The 22,605-nt window shown below is 41.0% G+C and overlaps 1 protein-coding gene across 2 annotated transcripts in view; it reads right to left on the bottom strand.

Moving 5' to 3' along the window:
• Positions 1 to 1,811: 1,811 nt before the first annotated feature.
• The window catches only part of NKAIN3 (sodium/potassium transporting ATPase interacting 3), a 193,138-nt gene continuing 172,344 nt past the window's right edge, over positions 1,812 to 22,605 (bottom strand). The window contains exons 5-6 of one of the 2 annotated variants that reach the window (XM_083623475.1): positions 17,402 to 17,510; positions 1,812 to 4,741 (exon numbers count right to left, since the gene is read on the bottom strand). In XM_083623475.1, the coding sequence (XP_083479601.1) occupies positions 17,439 to 17,510 (72 nt within the window). In that variant the 3' untranslated portion in view covers positions 1,812 to 4,741; positions 17,402 to 17,438. The remainder of the gene's footprint in view (positions 4,742 to 17,401; positions 17,511 to 22,605) is intronic. The other variant, XM_083623474.1, reaches the window with a different exon arrangement.

The following is a 22,605-nucleotide window of genomic DNA, read 5'->3' as shown; positions in this document are numbered from 1 at the left end:
ACTGCATAAAACAGCTCCGGGCCTGTAATTTATTATAATGAAACTAAACGAGGCTGAATTTAGGAGGAGGAAGGCCAATTAATTTGGCACATCAATTTTTGTTTGCTGCTGTCAAATACTGTAACAGGAACTTGATAGATTGCAGACTTGGATTTTCTAATCAGGTGTTTCTAAAGCAAAAAGGAGGAGAGAGAACTTGACAGAGGAACATATCGTATCATAGATGTCAGGCAGTTTGTGGGTGTTTTCGCAGATTGAAAGAATGCAATGTCTCTTGTTTCCTAGGGCCAAGTTCAGGTGTCCATACAGAGTCCCTTACACAGATGTTGCACACAGCTTTTATCATGATTGGCTGTTGCCTCAGACCTGCTCTTTCAAAGCCTGCCCCTCCTGCCCCTGAACTTTGGAATTCCAAAGCAGGAGAGGTCAAAAGTATTATATTTGATAGATATTATTGCATAACTTAGGGACACGGGTGGCGCTGTGGGTTAAACCACAGAGCCTAGGGCTTGCCGATCAGAAGGTTGGTGGTTCGAATCCCCGAGATGGGGTGAGCTCCCGTTGCTCGGTCCCTGCTCCTGCCAACCTAGCAGTTCAAAAGCACATCAAAGTGCAAGTAGATAAATAGGTACCACTCTGGCGGGAAGGTAAACGGCGTTTCCGTGCGCTGCTCTGGTTCACCAGAAGTGGCTTAGTCATGCTGGCCACATGACCCGGAAGCTGTACGCCGGCTCCCTCGGCCAATAAAGCGAGATGAGCGCCGCAACCCCAGAATCGGCCACAACTGGACCTAATGGTCAGGGGTCCCTTTACCCCTTTACCTTTACCTTATTGCATAACTTATTTTGCATACAATGAGAAACTTACCTGTGGTATCTGCACTGTGCAATGTTGAGAACTGGTGTAGCCATTCATTTATCGTATGGAAAATGCCTTCAATAAATGAAGGATATATTTTGTTACTAGATATTCCTGTATGCAACAAAATGTGTGATGATGACAATCTGACTGCCAGCTACGGGATTCATCCTGGTGTCTGAGGAAAGCAGGGGAAGCTGGTTGTGTCCTTTTTGTGTGCCTTTTGTTGCCTTTATTTCTCTCTCTCTCTCGCATACACTGTCTGAAGTGAGCTTATTTCTTACACCTGGAAACCTGTGACCGTCCAGACAGAGTTGGGACTTCAGTTCCCATCAGCCTCCACCAGTACAGCTGATGGTCAGGGATGATGGGACTTTTATTCAATTATTTTTTTATGTAGAAAGATTTGTAGACTGCTTAATCACATAACTCTCAGATTGTAGAATACAGCTAAAATCCACAAAACTGTTAACAAAACTAATCTAAGTAAAGTGATCGTCAATAAAGCACATATAAAACCAGTAAATCTTAATATATATAAAGCCAGAATACCTGCCTAAGGTCAATGGGCAGGGAGTTTCAAAGTATAGGTGTTGCAGCTGCACAAAAATATTAACTCCTTGCAAACACAGAATGGAAATTATATGATTCTTGTAAAAGTGCAAGTTCTGCTGACTGAAGTGGTTGAAAAGGCAAACGCAGGCCAAGGTATTCCCTTGTATAAACTGGTTCCAAAATGTTGAGGACTTTAGATACCAATAGTAAAATCTTGAACTTGGTCCAGTAACAAGTTGGCGGCCAGGGCAGATCTATGAGCAGAAGTGCAATAAATGATCTCGCTGCTGTCACAATTGTACTGCAGCATCTCATACTGCAGCTTCTGGAAAGGGAAGCCCCTCACCGAGTGTTGTTGTAAACCATGTTGATATTTTTTTTTTAAAAAAATGATATAGTGGCACAGAAATATTTTAATAACTAAACAGAGTGTGTCACAATAGTCCAGTCTTGAAGCGACCAATATCTGAGCAACTGAGGCCAAGCTATTCCAGTCTACAAATGGATCCAGCAGCACCCCAGGCTGTGTACCTGCTCCTTCAGAAGAAGTGCAATCCCATGTAGGGTAGGCAATTAGCCAATTTCTTGGACATGAGAACCACTCAGCCCCAGAGCCTCTGTCTTGCCAGGCTTCAAGCTCAGTTTATTTTCCCACATTCAGGAGCCGGCATAGCCCCTTCTGATACAGATATTACAGAAAAATAGAACTGAGTGTCATCAGAATGATGATGGCACCTTGCCCCAAATCACTCAAATGACTACTCTTAATGGCTTCATGTAGATGTTAAATAACTTTGGGGGATAAAATACAGTTGTGCCCTGTGCTACCCCATAGCATATTTGCCAGGGAACAGAGCAGCAGTTTCCCAGAGCTATTCTCCTGACTCAGTGTGGGGAGTACAATGGCAGCTAAAGAGGATGTTTCCCATCTCCAACCACATTAAAGGATTTGCAGCAATCTTTCTCTTGCTCATTCATGGGTACCTGCCTTAATCTGCAGCACAGAAAGGTTCTTGACCTACTTGCCATTAGCATCAACCCACCCTGAAATATTTTAATACATAACAGCAAAATTACAAAATATTAGTCATAACCACCAATTGAGAAAGGATATAATCAAACTCTCTCTGTATTTTTTGAACAATAACCCACTTACTCCCCATTCATGAAGACAGAGAAAACAGACATTGAATGCTAGAGCACTAGATGGAGTGGGTTACAGAAATCATATTTGTTGTAAATAAAGCAAACACAAATGAAGAGAGAAGTGGATGAACATCACAAATAGGTTCTGAACAGTTCCGTGTTCCCTACTAAAAGAGCAGTGATTGTGCCCCTGGGAAAACATATAATTCTGCACCCTGTGAAGAACTGATTTTGTAGACAGCTGGCAAGAGTCCCCAGGAATCTGCACCATGGGAAACAAGCTAAATACTTTCCTACAGTACACAGAAGAGAAACAGAGGCAAGTAACTAATTCAGATAGTGCCAAATATACAGACAAAAGAATCACTTGTGTGCGTCACTTTTTATACCATTGGAAACTAAATTAAAAAACAAAAAATGCCACATTGATGCATATTCATATTCTAACGGTATTTACAGGTAACTTTACAAATTTTTATACATATTTTCATAATTAATGCCTTCTGGTCAGCTTTTAAGTTAAGGGCATCATGGACCCTCAGAGGATCATAAGGCTGTAGTTGGTGCCACCCCTTGGCTCTTTACCCCAGTGTAGTATAAATTCATATTTGGCTCCTTCTTAGGAGAAAAATGAAAAGACCATGTGTGCAAATTACAGTCATCTGCCCTGAATTTCTGGAGAATGAAACAGTGTTTCCATTCATTTCTCTACTGATCATCAAGAACAACAGTTAATGCATGTATGGAAGGGGGCAACCTGGGCAAAGAAGCCATATGCAAATTAGGTTATAAATGCTTATGCATACTTTCTTACTTACTTGGGAGAAAGCACCATTGAACTCAGTGGGGCTTCCATCTGAGTAAGCACACACAGACCTGGGCTCTTACGATATTAAGATAACAATGGTGATCATTACAATCAATGGGAAATAATTGCAGCATAGAATTCCTACATACACAGTAGGTTGATCATGGGATTTGAAGCGTCCTCATTGGCCTGTCATGGTAAGCTTATGGCTCATGGCTTATGGCTTACCATGAACATGAAGATTGCTCCTTTGCAAGTGGGAGCAACAAACCACAATCCTTAACATATGAACATGGTTTCTTTCAAAGAAGCAAGCCACTAACAGGAAGCCAAGAACAAACATTGGTTTCAGAACACTTTCTACTCAGAGAGAAACTGACCACCCCCCGTGTTTTGGGCTTCCGCATGGCCACTATTTTCAGATGGATTCAACCAGCAAATTCAGGTTGGGCAATTATAGCTTATCTGTAGATCTTGTGCAACATATTCACCCCCCCCCCCTTGGACTTTTTGTGATAAGAAAAGTGGCAGAGAAACGCACTGGAAAGTGTGGGATAATACTTTATTTGAGTCAATACCATCTAACCTCCCTGCAAGCAAATAAGAGAGAATGCTCATTAAACAGTTGTCAGCACTCCCCGCAAACAAGTCAGGATGAATGGTCAATAAACAGGTGGTCTGGAAGTGCCTAAGTGTAGGATTGTGGTTTGTTGCTTTTGCTTGTGCTGGGGGTGGAGCAAAGCAGGAGTGATCTCCTCGTTCATGGCAAACTATTAACCGTGGCTTCCCATGGCAAAGTGTCCCACTGTAAGTGCAGAGCGCAATGTTGTGTCCCAGTTGTAGCTCCCCACCGCTACTGCCCCACAACCTGGTGCTTTTTGAGGAAAGTGTGTGTCTGTGTGTGTGTGTGTGTCTGTCTGTCTCTGTGTGTGAAATAACGACTAGCACATGCAGGTACAGTATGGTCGCATTAGTCCAAAAATACTGGCTGAATTCTGGGGGGGGGGACTCCCCTCACCTCACACACATTCAATTATTTCATGCCTTAAACATTAGATATTTGTTTTAAAAAAATTATTTAAAAAGAAAAAAAGTTACAATTTACAAGTGTCCATAAAAGTGAATAATTAAAAGAAAATTCAAGATAATCTAACAGGAATCCACCTAACAACAATGATAAGAAAAATGAGTCTGTGGCTGATCTATTCAGTCCCACGTTGGTAGAGGAATCCACAGTCCAGGTTAAATGCATGTTGCGTCTCTTCTGTAAGACGGTCTTGCAAGGCTGGTGCTCCCTTTGAACAGGTTGATTCCTCAGCAAAATGTTGCTAAAAGTAATGGACAGCTCCATCAGTGCTCATTACTTATTTCGACCTGAAATGAGAATATACAAGTTACTGAGGGGAGGAGAGAAAGGAGGCTGTTTTCTATATTCCATGAGCTCTGTGTTGTTGTCGGTGTGTCAACAAACAATGGCAAACATTTTATTCAGGCTAATCTCCGCAGGATCGTTTTACCACTTACGCTTTTCAAATTCAGATTGTGTTTACCTGTTAAGACTAGGTTATGTTGCTGTTAACCATGTTATTATTGTATTTGAGTACTGTTCTGTTTTAATCAATTTCTGAAAGCAGTACAGGCGTTTTTACAATTAAGGGAGCAATTCTATACCCATTTGCCTTGGAAAAAGCCCCTCTAAACTCAACAGGACTTATTTCTGAGAAGACACATAGCAGTTTCCACAGTTAAGTGAGAGACAAATGTAATAAATGAAATAACAACGTTGAGAGTGCTTTTCTGTTAATATGAGGTATAAATAACCAACCATAGTATTTGTTTCACCAAACTTAAATGGGTGAAAAAGAGGATTTATTAGAACTTCAAATTGCTGCTTTGGGTGCCCTTGCAGATGTAAAACTTTAGTTCTTTTGTTTTGTAAACTTTTAGTTTTTTGGTTAAATTTTTTATTTTGGGTCATTAAAAATAAAGCTGTTGCTCAGTCAAAGATTTGTTAATTGTATGGGTTGGTTTGATCAATTAGTTGACTGACCATTTAATTAGTTAACACTGAAGAAATGTGCACATAGGTGGCTAAGAGACTGAGTTATGAATCAGAAAGCCCCAATCTGAATGTCACCACCAAGCAGGCTTCGGCACAGTCATTCACCCTCAGCGCCCCGCCCCCATCTGTAAAATATAAGATACCAATATTAGCTTTCCCTACAGCTGTAAGTATTACAGGTAGATAAGGCATGTGAAATGTTTTGATCACTTGTAAACACCTATAGTTAAGCATCACCAGTGCTTTTTTCAGGGGGTATTCAAGGGTACACAGTACTGGCACCTCTTTTTTTTGTTGTTAAAAAGTTTGGCGCTTAATGTAACAGCTTCATGGTGAGTATCGGCACCTATTTTTCCAGAATAAAATCACTGGGCATTACTATACTAGAAAAGCAATAGTTCTGGAGATTTTTAGCTGCTATTTTTGAACAGGGGTGGGGAACATTCGGCCCACCAAGTCTCCCCATTTGGCCTTCCTGCCTATTTTGGCCAAGCCATAGAAATGATGCAAAAATAGGGAAAACCATACTTCTGGTTGGCAAAAATGAGAAACTGAGAGAAACCAACAGCGACAGCCCCATTGATCCCTACTGGAGGTACACAGTGGGTAACTCTTGTGGAGAATGCAGAGCTAGATGGCAGTTTTAACACAGCATTCAGCAACAGTCAATGTGATTCCGAAAAAGCTGTGCTTTGGCATGCCAATTGCCTAAGGGACATAAATAATACATAATATTCTGTGGGAGGGTGCAGGAATGGATTCACCTTTTAACATCATGTTTCAGCCTGTCTGTTGCATAACCTTTATTCATTTTTAACTGAATAGTTTATTTGTTCTTAATGGATTGTTATCTGCTCTGAGGCTTTGGGATAGGGAGCAGCAGAAACCTATATGAATAACTCGGCAGCAAGAATGCCGAGAAATAAAATAAAATCTAAAGGCGCACAAGTGCTTTCAGGTTTGAATGAAAGTTAGAAAATGCCGTTCTTTTCCTCCAGCTCTGAGCATGAAAGAGAGTGGAGTTTTTCACAATTTGGATAGTGAAAGGCCCATTAGCTCTGAACGCAGCAGCTTTCCTGGCCCATTTGCAACAGATACTGATACCAATTATCTTATTGTGAATCCAAGTGGGCAGCCTGCCACACCGCCGACAGATCAGAATCGAGAAACTAGGGGATGGCACAGTTCACTGCCTACCCAAATTGTTTTCTGCAGCTTGGCTTTTAATGGAAATTCACCTTGGTCATTGAAATTCTTCATTCTTTAGAGCCTATTTGCAGTCTGTGACTGCACAGGCACACAAGGTCCCTAGGAAAATTTGCTTTTGTATTCTCTCCCCCCAGAGAAAACCAGTAGTGAAGGGAACCAGGTCAAGCTATTTGTCCATCAAGCCCCAGTACTACTCCATACCCTCCAACATTTCTCCAATGAAAATATGGCTGTTCTATATAATAATAATAATAATAATAATTCCCCACCTTTTTAATATATGTTGGCTTCCAACATATATTAAAACATAATAAAACATTAAATGTTAAAAAACTTCCCTATATATGGCTGCCTTCAGATGTCTTCTCAAGGTTGTGGAGTTATATTTATCTCCTTGGCTCAGGGGTTGCATAACTCCATACCCGCCAACATTTTTCTGATGAAAATAGGGACACCTTAAGAAAAAGTGGAACATTCTGGGATCAAATCAGAAACCAGGATGGCTTCTGCAAATCTGGGACTGTCCTTGGAAAATAGGGACACTTGGAGGGTCTCCTATTGTACCCAGCCTGGCATTGGGGTCTCAGGTGGAGATTCAGATAATTTTTTAACATGTTTTAAACTGGATATAAAAAGGTAAAGGGACCCCTGACCATTAGGTCCAGTCGTGGCCAACTCTGGGGTTGCGGCGCTCATCTCGCTTTATTGGCAGAGGGAGTGGGCGTACAGCTTCCGGGTCATGTGGCCAGCATGACTAAGCCGCTTCTGGCGAACCAGAGCAGTGCATGGAAACGCCGTTTAGCTTCCCGCCAGAGTGGTACCTATTTATCTACTTGCACTGTGTGCTTTCAAACTGCTAGGTTGGCAGGAGCAGGGACCGAGCAACGGGAGCTCACCTCGTCGCGGGGATTCGAACCACAGACCTTCTGATCGGCAAGTACTAGGCTCTGTGGTTTAACCCACAGCACCACCCAAGTCCCTTTAAACTGCATATACTAAAGAATAAATGTTGAAGCTACTGTCATTCATTCTTTTAACATCTTTTAACCTGCTCATTATTGCTGAATCAGAGGAAACAACTCTGGATGAGCCCTTACAGACAGAGGGAGATCTTGCTTCTGTCGCTATTGGGAATAACCAGGAGTGAGAAACTCTTGTCAATCTACAGCAAACCCCCTGAAAATCACCCAGAGATCTTTATCTACCTTCTGCCCAGCCCATAAGACTCATGCCTTCCCTCATACCCACAGGTGGATGCTGCTTTTCGGCCAATGGAAGCTACCAATGTGGACTGCAGAGCCTCTTGCATCTGAACCAAGCCAATGAGGATTGATCACTGAAATGGCTGATGCCTGGGGCCAGTGTATCTTGGGATGTTCTTACACAAAGCAGGAAAAAAACCCACTGCTACATAAAACCTATGGAGCGTTCATTAGTAGATCGGATAGCAGTCACATAATGTAAAGTGACTCTGCCAGCACATTTTAAATAGTTATTGCACCTTGAGGGAGTTAGAGATAATGTTAGTAATCTCATGCCAAACCTATCTGAGCAGCAGATTAAAATTTCAGTGTAGTTAGGAGGATTAATGTGATCCTTTTGACCAATCTCTTAATTTACAAGCTTTGCAGGCTTACTCAAAATGTTCCAGGGGGTGGGGTTGTTGGTAGAATAAGTGTCAACAAGTCCACCTATGAAATCAACTGAAAATACAGTGTCGTTCAACATGAATTTGTGGAAATCAATTGTGTACACACTGTCTTAAAATTTAAGTAAATGGATAACAGTGTAAAATAAGAATAAATTAAATAATGGCTGTGCCTGCACACCTATATCTGAAGTATTCAAGATAGTCTGTCAGTCTCCCCATTCAGCTTTAACATGATATGCAGATATTGTTCTTTTTATATATATACAAGTTGAGTTCCATTTTGAGAGATGTTGTGGGGAGGGTGTCCTTACAATTAGCCAGTTGAGGCACCCCCTTTTTTGCCTACTTTACACTGTTCTGTCTGGGAAGCATATCAGCTTGCTAATGTGATTGTTTGCATACCGTAAATTATTGTTGGCACAGCTAGTGGGCACAACGTGGGCAGGGAGGGACTGTGGAACAGGACACTGAGAATATCTAAATCAAATACAACTATTATGTGTTATAGCCATCAAAGCAAGCTTTAAAAAGACATGTGTTTGCTTTGTTTTTTTACATTTAAAGATGTATAAACAACACAAACCTTCATAAACTATCCAGTGAAAATGGCATCATTTATTCCAAATATGGCATGGGAAAACCTACTTTGTCTTGTGCTAGGTTGATCTCTATAGGTGAAAGCTATTACGGTTTCTCAATACGTTTAAAAAAAAGCTTTGAAAGTCACAAATTCTGGGGATATAATCAGACGAAGACACAATCTCCTCTTCTATATAGTCTATAGCAGTTCAAACAGCCTATGCATTGAGAAATAGTTTAGCGGGACCTGTACTTTCTTACTACAAAGAGCCCTGTGTGGAGCCCAGCTATTAAGCAATGTCTTGCAGAGTTGAAGAGAGGAGTTTTCCACAACCTGTGGATCACTGCTGGTTGCAGGAGAAACTAGTTGTTTTAGCTGCTACTGGCTGCAAAATACGATTTATTTTCCAAGGGCAGCTGCTTTGTAGCTCTGCAGGAATCATAATAGCTGATATCTAAGTCACCTTAAATAATGAAGGTAACGCTGGAAGGAGCTGGTGCCAGAAGGAAGCAATAAAACAATGTAGGAATAAACAGCAGTTGGCAAGGAGTCTAAGATTGGCCTTTTGCTTCTTCCCCCTTGGTGCCATCAGCAAGCTAATGCTCTGAACCAGCAACTTTTTGTGCAGGAGAAAGGAAGACCACAAGAGTGGTTGGTACAACCTGCAGTTTTCTGCTATTTCCTATCCCTCTTGAAAATATCTGTACGGTTGATAGCTAGGGCTAAAGGTCTCCTTTCATTTGCTGAAAAAAATATAGATGAGTATTACAGATACAGATGAGTGGTGCAATGGGTCAACTGGCTTGGGAGAGTTAAAGGAGGATGACTGTGTCAGGCGGACCCCACCATTAAATGTGGGAAGAGGAGGGACACTGGCGTGGAAGCAGCTGTTTGCTATGAAGCTATTTTATTTGTATCTGTTTTATTTGCTGTGGCCTGTGTTGTATTAACCGGGGTTAGCTAGCCAGGTTTACAACAGAGAGATGTGACACAAGTCATTCAACAAAACAACATGTTCTTAGCTTGCTTCTTCACAGAAGACAGAGCTTCAGGCAGCTCTTAGTTTTGGCTCTTGGTCCTAAAAACCATAGTACATTATGTGGTATCAATGACTGAGAACAGCCTATCCCTCTCACACACCAATTATCAGCTCCCAGAACCTCCCTCTTTCAGTATTTTGGCTGCCCTTTCATCTCCAACATAGTTGTCCTCTGTATTGTAAGTCATCCTCCTCATCACTTGCCTCTTCGGTGGTCTCTGCAGCTTATAAAGAGGAAGTAGCTTTCCTGCTTGCTTTGTGCCTCTGCTTTCTGAACCCCACTCCTCAAAAGTCCACCTGGGCTTCATTCCAGCCAGCTGGGAGCCAAGCTGTCTCATTGTCTTTCCCAGACTAACCACAGATCATCCTCCTCCTCTTGAAACAACTAATACTAACAGTACAATCATATAATGTCTACTCAAAGGTAAGCCCAAATGAATTTGATAGGATTTGTTCATGGTGAGAATATAGGATAACAACCATGCTAATAGAGCAACTACTGTTGTTGTTGTTTAGTCGTTTAGTCGTGTCCGACTCTTCGTGACCCCATGGACTAGAGCACGCCAGGCACTTCTGTCTTCCACTGCCTCCCGCAGTTTGGTCAGACTCATGTTTGCAGTTTCGAAGACACTATCCAACCATCTCGTCCTCTGTCGTCCCCTTCTCCTTGTGCCCTCCATCTTTCCCAACATCAGGGTCTTTTCCAGGGAGTCTTCTCTTCTCATGAGGTGGCCCAAGTATTGGAGCCTCAGCTTCATGATCTGTCCTTCCAGTGAGCACTCAGGGCTGATTTCCTTAAGAATGGATAGGTTTGATCTTCTTGCAGTCCATGGGACTCTCAAGAGTCTCCTCCAGCACCATAATTCAAAAGCTTCAATTCTTCGGCGATCAGCCTTCTTTATGGTCCAGCTCTCACTTCCATACATCACTACTGGGAAAACCATAGCTTTTACTATACGGACCTTTGTTGGCAAGGTGATGTCTCTACTTTTTAAGATGCTGTCTAGAGCAACTACTACTTCTTTGGATAAACTTAGCCTGTGATAAGGTAGCATGCATGCATGAACACCGAACTGAATCGTCATAGTTGCTGTGGGTTAGATCATCTGAGGTATAGAATGGGATAGCACTATACTGAAAACTGAACTAGTTGAAGGCAGAAACAGTCTAATGATTAAAAGAAAATTACTTTTCTGATAGTTATCCTTTCTGAAGAAACTGTTTGCTGTTCTAAATTTACAGGCTTTTCAGAAAATGCACCCACTGAGTGTTTCCATGCATCTAATTTTTTTAAAAAAGAATGTTTAAAAGTCTTTTAAATTTTGCTCCCCCTCCCCCCCTTTTTTTGAAACACGCACACACTTTCCCAGCAAGAACTGTACTGTATTGTGTTCTCAGTGGAATATAATAGTGCCTTTTCTCACTTCCAGTGGCATTTAGGCTGAGATTTGAGACAGCACAAGGGCCTGTTGCCTTTAAAAGTCCTTAGGCCCCAAAGACACCACATCAAGCTATCAAATCTGACGAAGAATCGTCCTGGGTGGCTGTGCAGTAAGCTCAAATAACCAGCTGCTTCTCTATCTGTGTCTTTCTATGTCCACATCTATATATCTATATAAAAGATGCTCAGATATAATCATGACAAGTTGTCAGCCCAATTCTGCATGAATCAGCAGCCCACTACTGCCACCCCAGACAAATATTCAGGTACCTTCTTTCACTCCCTCCCTCAGGCCTCAGATGAAAGCTGATATTCTCTGTCGCAGTTCTGTGTCCTAAACAGCAAAAGGCCCAAGAGAAAAGCCAAGCGCTGCATGCTAATATGCTGAGAATGGCAAACTAATTCACTCTTAAACAAAACAAAACAGACATATAAAATATCAGGGAGGAAATTTATCTAAACTGAATCCCAAGATCATTCACTGGTATATAATTAAGTTAATTTATGGTCAGGGCACGTCAGGTGTAGGGCCTGATTAATTTACTCTATCATCTATTCTACTCTACACACAGCATCATAATATGTAATTACCTCTCCACCAAGGATGCTGTAATAAAAGCAATGCTGCTGCTAAGGAACGACTCTTGTGTGGTGGGAAAAAGAGAGGCAAAGCCTCAAAATGATGCTTGACATGAAGAAATTTATTAAACAATACAATCTATCCAACCCTAAGTGGCATAGAAGAAAATGATATATACTAGAACACAGTGGACTTACTGAATCCTTTAATAAACTAATCCCCCCTGAGCATCATTTTGAAGTGATGCCTATATTTTAATTTTGTCTTCATCCTTGCTCCTGCCCCTTCCCTTTCTTTCTCCAAGATGGTGGGAAACTACTTGACTCTGGCCAATTAGATCATTTTTATTTATTGGAATTTTACAGATGCACAGCTAAGTCAGTTGAAGCAAAAAGCAGCAGAGGGGTTTGTGACAACTTGTTAACCTTAAAGGCGCCACAATATTATTTGGCGAAACAGTATGTTATGCTTAAGGCGCAGCATGCAGCTCCATCTCCTGATTTTATTTAATTAATTGGGGGGGGTGATTATTATCCATAGAGCAGCACACATGTTGGTTTATCCTTTCCTATCCAGCTGTAATTGGAATGAAAATCACCCCCTTTGCTGTGCAGCTAGGAAGCTTAGGAAAAGATGGCTTCTAAGTCAAAATATTCCCTCTGCAGAGTTCCATTCGGGTGATATTCCTGCAGTCTAAGGTGGCAACAGAAGTGACCAGGGTCAATTCACTCCCCCCTGCAACCTCCCGTGACACTTTCCCATTGTTCTGGAGGGACAGGGACCCTCTGGAATAGTGTGTGAGGTGACAATGAGGACTGAGAGGAAATCAGCAAAGTCAACTCCCCCCATCAGCAGGATCTCCAAATGTCTCCTTTTGCTGGACCAAATGTCTCCTTTTGCTGGCTTGAAAGGAGCATTGCCAAGGCAAGGTCTGGATTAAGCTGAATATAAATCATCCTCACATTAGGGCACTAATCAATTATCCCCAACTGAATGAGAATTGCAACCTGAGATGCACTCTTGAGCAGTGTCTTGAGAACTATGTAGTCATGAACACACACTGATGTGAATAAACATTTTGCAACTGTACGTGCTGCACAGTTTTCTAGATATTGTTCACCAGAAACCTTTTGCTCTTATGAATAAGTCAGTCAACTGCAATATATACTAAACTTAAGTTTTGAAGCTAATTCATATATTGTTTAAGGCAACTTACTATGGCTGCTCCCAGAAAATAAGTGGAAGGAAATATTGTAATGCCCCCCAGGCCCCCACAATAAATGTCACACATGCCAGAACTTTTAGTTTTGTTTTGAATCAGGTTCACAAAAGCCAGTTATTTGTGACCATACCTGCCTTCCACTGTACCTATCAGATTTGTCCAGTTTATGGAACACCCACATAATATGAGGTGAGTGGGAAAATTGGGACATGTTCTGCTCCCTAGGAATATGGACTTAAAAAGTAGTATCTCGGACACGGAATATGAAGGATACAGCTGGCGTGGAAGTGCCCAATGTCTGTTAGTGTAGAAGCTCTTTTCAAAATACTACTATGCTGTTTACTTCAAAATCCAACCAAATCTAGCAACACTGTTAATGAGAACAGCAGGTTTGATCTAGATTAGGTTAGTCTCACTGAAATCAACAGGATAAGTTAATCATCATAAACTTAAGTCCTGTTGCTTTCACTGGGGCTAAAGTGTGCCTAACTTAGTCTGGATCCAACTTGTTCTTGTTAACGTGAATATATTCATGAAAATGCTTTTTTTTAATTAAAAGTTATTGAGAGGAAGGGTGCATAATACCTAGCTGTATAAATATTGAATGGAACAACTAAAAACAAACCTCACTTTATTTAGAATGTTAACAACAGATGGCTGGTATTCATGTGTAAATTCTGCATTATATTTCATTTAGTGCAGTCAAATATTACAGCTTGAGAGGAAGGGCAATAATGTATTATGTGTTAATTAATACTATAACAGCTGGCTATTTCTCTATGGGTGTCAGAAGATTCTGCTATTATGCAACATTCTCCTTCGAGAATTGGCAAAGAATGATATGGGGGCTCCTAGAATATATTAACTTTAAATAATAGCTTGATATAAATTACACTGTGTAACGAATTTAGGAATTGTGACTTCTGTTCCTGGACGTTAGAAGAATCTTTTTGATTTCAACTGCTTTTAGGGGCTTAAAAGGTACCTCTACATTGAGGAGCCAATTATGTTTGCAGATTATTTTGTCCATGCCTTTGAACTCAAACGCAACAACAACACCGTATGTACCTCAGGATGCACATATGAAAATGCAGTTAACTTTTATTGAAACAATGGGACATTAAAATGTATCAGTGGCCCCAAGTAAAGAACATGTAAACTTTTTTCTCCAGTTGCCTATGACATGTATATGTAAAGCTAAATCATATTCCATTCTCCCATTCCATTCCAGACTGCTCTCAGCCTACCATTTGGCAAGATAATAAGTTTCTGAGTTTGTTTTCTGTCTGCTCTGAGTGTAATTTTAATTCTATATATAGCACAGGTTAAGATTAATACAGATACAAATGAAAGGCTGACAAATTAAAGGAAGTAATTAATATAAACAGACTTTGTTAGTGGGAGAATACAAGTGTGTTGCTGAAATGCTTATTTAACATGTCCCCCACCCATTATAATCCTTTTGAGCTACAATAATCTTTATACTGGACTGATGCATCCTTCCAAATATATGAGCGAAGGTAATGGGAGAACAATAACCTATGGGAACTGGATCTGATAGAAGAGTCACTAAAAGGGCAAGAATCTGCATTTCATCTCTTTTCTAACCAAACACATTATCCCTTTCTCTTTCTCATGAACATGTGCACACATATATTTCTGAGGATAGTGGGAAGTGAGAGGAAATATATGCTCTCCAAACTTTTACTCCACCTTCCCTTCAACCTACATGAGCCACCCCTGGTAGCACACCACCCCAGTTACTCCATGGAGCTTGTTGGCGCGACTACTAAGAAACCACTCAAGCCATGGCATTTCATCAAACAGTGTGTCTGGCAAACAGAATGCTTGACAAACACTTAGACCTCTCACATTGGGCATTAGCACATTTAACAAAGAGGAGCTTGGACAGGAAAGGGGAGCAATTTCCAGCAGGGAAAATAGTGTGGGGAAAGGATTAACCTCCATACCCCTGAGTCATGTTCCTGACCAGGATCTATCTCTTCTCCGATGGCTGCTTTTTTGAAGTATGTGCAGGGAGACAAACTACACAAAACACTGGAGAGCCAAGAGATCTATACATTTAAGCAAGCAACAGCTGTAGTAAAGACATACAGTACTTCAGCTCAGAACCATAGTGCTGAGAGGCAATGAATTAATATTTTTGTTCAGTGTTATTTTGCCAAGTGAAACAAGGAGCCTACTATTGCTCCATTGAGGAAAATGGATGTGTACACAGTTCTACAATATTTCAGAGAGCCATTTTTCTGAGTGTTACTTACTACCTGAGATTCATTAATGGGAAATGAACCTGGGACTGCATACATATGTTGTGACCACTGAATTACAAGCCATTTGAAATAAATAATGAAAGGTGTCCTCATATGAGACAAAAACTAGAAGAGCAATCACTTTAAACAACATTCCTTTATTGCCTTTTGGAATGCATTCATTGGCTGATCCTCAACCATATCCCTTTAAGCCCTGCACGGCAATGAAAGAGGTGGCTGTTATTAATTTTTAAGCCTTCCTGCCAGGTTTCAGACCAATAACTTCCGTGAACTGAATAAGGCAAGGATATTTCATTAAGGAAAGTCTTAAAGGTCAGTGCCCATGGGGCCCCTTCTTCACTAGACATTTAAAGTATCATCACACATCATGGCTTCCCCCGAAGAATCATGGCAGATGTAGTTTGTTAAGGGTACTGAGAGATGGTAGGAGACCCTCATTCCCCTCACAGAGCTACCATTTGCAGAGTGGAATTATGGTGCTGGAGGAGACTCTTGAGAGTCCCATGGACTGCAAGAAGATCAAACCTATCCATTCTGAAGGAAATCAGCCCTGAGTGCTCACTGGAAGGACAGATCGTGAAGCTGAGGCTCCAATACTTTGGCCACCTCATGAGAAGAGAAGACTCCCTGGAAAAGACCCTGATGTTGGGAAAGATTGAGGGCACAAGGAGAAGGGGACGACAGAGGACAAGATGGTCGGACAGTGTTCTCGAAGCTACCAACATGAGTTTGACCAAACTGTGGGAGGCAGTGTAAGACAGGAGTGCCTGGCGTGCTCTGGTCCATGGGGTCACGAAGAGTCGGATACGACTAAATGACTAAACAACAACAACAAATAAAAATCAACCCCTCTTCCCTGGGATCTCTGGAAACTGGAGCTCTGCCAGGGCACCCTTTACAAACAACAATCCTCAGGATCCTTTGGGGCAAGTCATGACTGTTTCAAGTGGTATAATAGTGTTTTCAACATTTAGCGAAGATGGGGTCTTGGCTGACAATGCTGAAATTAAGCTGTATAATTATACAATTGTATCTCTTATATTTAGAGTAAAATCCAGCTGTTATAGATCCTTATGCAGCACAGAGACAAAAGACAGACTATGAGCCAAAAATCATCCATTCCCAAGGATCAGGCTGACCCAGAAGACAGTCAGAACAGTGATAAACGTGGTAAGGATGTCAGAGCATTCATTTCAAAGAATTGGTACAGTCATGAGGAAATTGGATCTTTAGGGATGCTAGAATTGTTTTCCATTCCTTCATATTATGCTCACTGTGGAATCATCTGTCATACGCTCCAACTTTTCAGGAACGAGAAAAATGTGCCTCAAAAACTGCAAGTCAAAGTGGGAAGGAAGATAGAGGGGGATAAGTGGATGGCTGGGAGGTGGGGATTCAGACATCCATATAAACACATAGAAAGGACACATAATGGTAATTGCAGGGTCACATTGGCTAGTTCTTGCCTGCCCCCTGCAATGCACAGTGCAGCCACATATCCTGACATCTGTGCAATCACCAAGAGTCAAGAGCTTCTATGCACCGGATGCTGGCTGAATGTGTGGGCAGTGGGGCTGCAGCCACAGTACACAGTGGTGGGGTGAGCTGGTGCATGAAAGCCCCTCACATATTCTTTCAATGTGTGGGGGTGCTCTCTGAATCCCGCACATGCCAGAATCACATTGCATTACAAGAAATTGTCACTGCAATGGAAAACATAGCTTTCCCAATATAACTGATAATCACCGTTAACCAAGTTGGCATGCCAAGTATCAATGAAACTGTAGGCACATTTCAGGAAAACGTTGGTTGTGTAAGCCTTTGCAAAGCACATGCACACTTCCTGCAGAAAAAGGACTGATTTAGGACAAAGCTACCGGTGATCAATGAAAGGATGCCTTTTGCAAATATAAGCCACCAGTTCTGAGCAGTTGGCTGTAGCGTAATACTAAATCTCACCCCAGCATTGTGGCTCCAGTGATGGGTAGGTGTGTATTCAGTACTTACAGCTGTCCTCTTCCTCCATGAAAATGCTGATCACGTAACAGGCATAAACAAAGCCAATCAACTGTGGGAAAACAAAAGGAGAAAACCCATTAGTTGTAACTTATGCAGCAGTGCTAAGGCTGCAGTACAATATCATTTACTTTCATTTTCTTAATTTATTATTATTATTTACTTTTAAAAAATGCATTGCTAGAACAGTCCCGAATTCAAACATGCAGGCACTTTCAAGAACAACACCAGTTTTTAAAAATAAATGTTTTGGCCTGAGAATGCCGTACACACTAAAAGCCCATTGAAATTAGTGGCATTTAAGAGCATTGGTGATTAAGCCTCATTTGTTTTCATGGGATGCAGGCACAGTGAATTCTCAAGTTTGCCAGCACTGTTTTTGACTGGTGTTTGATTTGGAATCTAGGGCAAAACTTTCTGTGAACTATAACTTTTCTTTTTCTAGTCCTCATGGCTGCAGTGGGTGGGTGGATTCAAACATCTGCAGCCAGTATCTTCAGAAAGGAATGGAAAGCAAAACCAACTTGAGAGGTACTTGACCTCAATAAGTGTTTAGCATTGTTTCAAAACTGTCTGCTACATGCAGGTATTATATAACAGATTTCAAACACTCATTGTTTCAGGCATTTAACTTAGTTGCAAATGCCATGTTCTGATGTGATTCATAAGCTCCAGAAAATTCTTACTGATGGATTTTGGAAACTATCTCAAATACTTTCAGAATCCTAAGGGATGAACCAGAAACATTGTGACAATATTTTGAATAAGGTGGTATTCTAAAAACTCACTTAACCTTATACCACTGTCATATGTGCTTCAGGACAAGAGCTTAGGGAATCTAGTTGTTTGTCTTCCAACAATGACAAAATGTTTCCTTAGCTGCAGCCAAGAAAAGAAGCCTTGTCTCTGGGCAAACAATACTTGTTAGAAGAGAGTGCCCCAGATATGTGATAAAAAAAATCCAAAGGCAGAACAGCTCTCAGAGTGTTCTCACGGAGTGCTAATCTTGGGTTGTAGAAGACTAATAGCGCAATCCTAACAATTTCTAATCAGAAGGAAGTCCTACTGAATTCAGTGGGGCTTATACCTAGGCATGTAAGGGTGGGGATTGTAGCCTAAGTCATATTCAGGGAGGGCCCACTGAAACCAATGGACTTAAGTGTGAATTTAAATTCATTGACCTCAATGGATCTACTCAAGAGTTTGACTTGTTTTTATTTATAATATTTCAAAAATCTCTATGTAGTGTACGGTCTAAAAAGCAAACAAACAATAAATCATTTAAACAAGAACAAAACGACAACCTATAACAAAAAGTAAAAGAAAAACAGTAGTAGTAGTTGTAGTAGTAGTAGTAAAATTGTATACTGCTCTATACTCACAGATTTCAGGGCACTACACAGGATAAAATCATATGAAGGCAAATATAACAGACAATCTGAGGATTCAAACATATTATACAAATCTCTTTCTACATAGCAATGCCAAGATTTGTCCGAACAAATATATTTTCCCTAAAATAATACTGTTCTCAGCTTGAAGGACAATGAGTCAGTTCAAGAAAGCATTAAGCACTTAGTGCCCTGAGTAATTTCATATACTCATAGCAGGGGACATGAAGGTTTGGTATGCTTTATGCTACTAAATAAGTACTTAGACCTGTTTGATAAAGGGATCATTGTTTGAACTGTGTTTTCTCTTTGCATGTTGATCTTGGCCTACAAAAATTCCTAAACAAAAGTGATTCAACATTTGTAGTTGTAGCTGCCAGTTGCAGATGTTATTGACGTGACATGGAACATGAACCTTGCAAAAGTTCTATACATAGATTTCATCTTCTGAATTGGCCATTTAAGTGCTGTCCTTTCCCTACTGCCACCATGGACTCCAATTCCCAACTTACCAGAAACGGAAAGAGAGAGAAACCCTGAACACTTTCCTTATAAACAGAGTTTATGTCCACTAATACTTAGTTGAAGAAATCAGACACACCAGTAATTAGATGGGTGACTGATATTTGAGCAAGTTGTGCACACTGAATGACTTCCCTACCCAATGGCAAATGTTAAATCCTGCAAATGTAGATATTAAAGGGGGTGGGGGAGTCCACAGCTTGAATGTTATTAGAAGGAAATTCATTAAGATATTCCCTTTTGCTTTATTAATGGCAATAAAATATTTATTCCTACAAATTACTTTTGGTATCTTGATTAACCCAACTGATGCTTGATTAATAAGGCTGCACTCACAAAAGCCCATCTAACTGTTAGGTTAATCACCAATTTGCAGTGGGCCAATTGGTGTGCACTGCTTGGTTTATCGATGTCTTAATGAAAATAGCCTTCCTTGGCAATTTGCCCAGCCTCAATTGGAAGAATGTAACTTGTATTCACTGATAACAAAAGAGAATGTGATGCACCCAATTATTCACAGATAAGTTTGAGATCATCTTGGGGTGGAATAAAGTTTAACTGCAATGACTAAAATAGTAAAGTTTTAAGAAATGTGATTGAGTCTTAACCATTAAAAATAGGCTCCCGCCTCTTCCTGAACATTATCTTCTATTCCACACACTCCTGATGATAGACCCCAACCCACCATTTGCTTGATTTAGAACTATGGTGAATTAACACAAACAATATCTTGTGGCTCAGCAATATCCATTTCTTGGGGGTAGCCCTTCAGATGCTATCGAACTGCAACTCTCATCAGCCCTAGCCAGCACAGACAACAGTATGGGATGATAAAAGTTGTAGTCCAACATTGGGAGGGAACCATATTGGCTACCCCTCGACACCATTTACCCACATAAAATGCCCATTGTTTCCTATCGTGGGCCACAATCTCTATGACACACTCTTGCAGCACCACATCTAAGAAGAAGCAGACACATACTCTGTGCTCCTCTAATTCTGTTTCTGGAAGCTGATCCTCCCCCCTCCTCCACACATGCACACACACTTGCCTCTTCCAGGTGAATGACTCCTAATTCAGTCTCCTCTCACACGAAGTTTATTGGGATGTATAGGGCAAAGCTCAATCCTCTTGAGAAAATCTCTCTCTCTCTCAAAGTACCCATATAAATGTGTTCATTAGTGCTGGTGTTTCTTCATTCTGCAGCTCAGAAGCACTCACCAGGCTTCAGTAAGACCCTGGATTTTATATATCACACTGTAAAATAATTTGATGCAGAACTTATGCAGCTGAGAACTGCCTTACATGATACTTTTTGAAGGCACAGAGATGGACAGAGATGTTTTAAGGTGCAAAGAGACTTTGGAAAGGAGAGCATGTGTGCTTTTTTTCTCTACTTAGGCACCAAGGCTGCATTCCAAAGGTGGGTGGGCAAAATCTAAACGTGATTTAACCATCTCACCCTACACCCTGCAGGGCTGAAATTGACAGGGCAGCAGTGAGGGCAGAGGAACTCTCTATGGTCCTCCATCAACTTCTGGGTTATTCTTTTTTAAAATGTATCGGTATACATTCCACTAGAGGCAATGAGAAGGAGAAATCTGGACATTCCTGAGTGTGTCTAAATTTCTTCCCAATGTGGGAGTTGATCAAGGTACTGGGATGACTGTGGATCCAAGCAGGTTCTTGGTCCTCTGCTAGCATGCCCCTGATAAGCCATCTTTGTGGCCCAACTGATGTTAGAGTCCCAGTGTTGGCTGGGACAGGGAATCAGGATTCAGGATCAGCAGAGAGGGGTGGATGATGGAACCAACACTCAACTTTCCTTGACAGTACTGGAGTTCTGTCCTTGATGCTGGAGAGGGAATCCAATCTGTCGGATGTTCCTTGGGATGCCCTATCGTGGACCACAGGACTGCAGTCGAAGTGCTCTGTGAACAGTTTTCAGATTACTCCCCCTCCAAATGTCAGAGGTGGATTTAGGACAGTGCAACCAGTTCTGCTGCACTGGACACCAAAACTAGGGGCACTGCAGGGCGTCACAACTATGACGTAGTGAATTGAGCAGAATGGAAGGTGAGAGGCTGGGGTGTGTGTACTAAATGTTGACCTTACATAGGGACCCACTGAAATTTGAAAGACCAAATTCTTCCCCTGAAAATGTACACCTTTTCTAGAATATAAACAGATCTGCCATTCTACCCATCAAGGGTGACAACTTGAAAAAAAATGGGGGAGACAAGTAAGCTCCACCCCACATAATCAATCACATGATGCAGCACACAAAAACCATTTGAATGCCAATGCCCATCAACTTGGGGGGAGGCTGACCCCCTCAAATATTTTATTGGGGCCCCTGAAGGGCCCTCGGCCCCTAGGAGTTGGTTTCTATGGTCCCCATGTTCTTTCTGCAGAAATTTTTAAGCATGGGATTTCACACATCTTTAAAATATGAATACTTTTGTAGTGGCATCTTGCTTGAGGTGTGATGTGCTAACATTTGCAAACTATGTTAAGTTCCACCACCTATTTTGCACTGTTTAATAAGAGTAAAATGTTAACTCTGCATGTGCTTCCAAGCATACTTATCATTTTCTGAAATCTATAACCAGGCCTTTAGTATCAATCAACATTACCAGGGCAGCTTACAACAACACAGGGAAGGGGAGGGCTGTAACCTCTGAGGGTTTTGTTTCTTTGTTTCTTTGTTTTTTACAATCAAGCAGTGTACAAATTTTGTTAAACAAATTAATTAATAAATATTGATAATAAAAATACAGTGGGTTAGATCTAGAGAAAAGTGCATAGCTAGGAGCTGGTAGAAGATGACTTACCTCCCCCTCCTCTCCTAATAACCATCATTAACAGCCTCTCTGGGGGCTCAGAGACCTTTGCTGAATGAGGGAGATGCCCTATAATTGGGTATAAGCAACATCTGCAACAGTCGCTCTCCAAATAATTTTATTATATCTTTTGAAACACAATAATAACTATTCAGAATCCTGCAGATCCTGTGTGAGTTTCTAATTTTTCTCTCTCTATATATAATGTTGAGCACTGTTCAGAATTCTGCTGTACATACCAGTGGAGAAGCACCAATAATGTAGTACTGATTAACATAATTTTGGAACATGGTTTATTTTTTACATATTATGTAGAAGATCTTTTTATATTCATTCCTAATATCTGTCTTTCTTCTGTAGCACATTGTCCTCTGAACTTATCATTTAGTT

Source organism: Podarcis filfolensis (assembly GCF_964270895.1).
Source record: "Podarcis filfolensis genome assembly, chromosome: 7".
NCBI classification, from domain to species: Eukaryota; Metazoa; Chordata; class Lepidosauria; order Squamata; family Lacertidae; genus Podarcis; species Podarcis filfolensis.
Note: the sequence above shows the minus strand (reverse complement) of the source record. Positions and strands in the feature narration are given on the sequence as shown.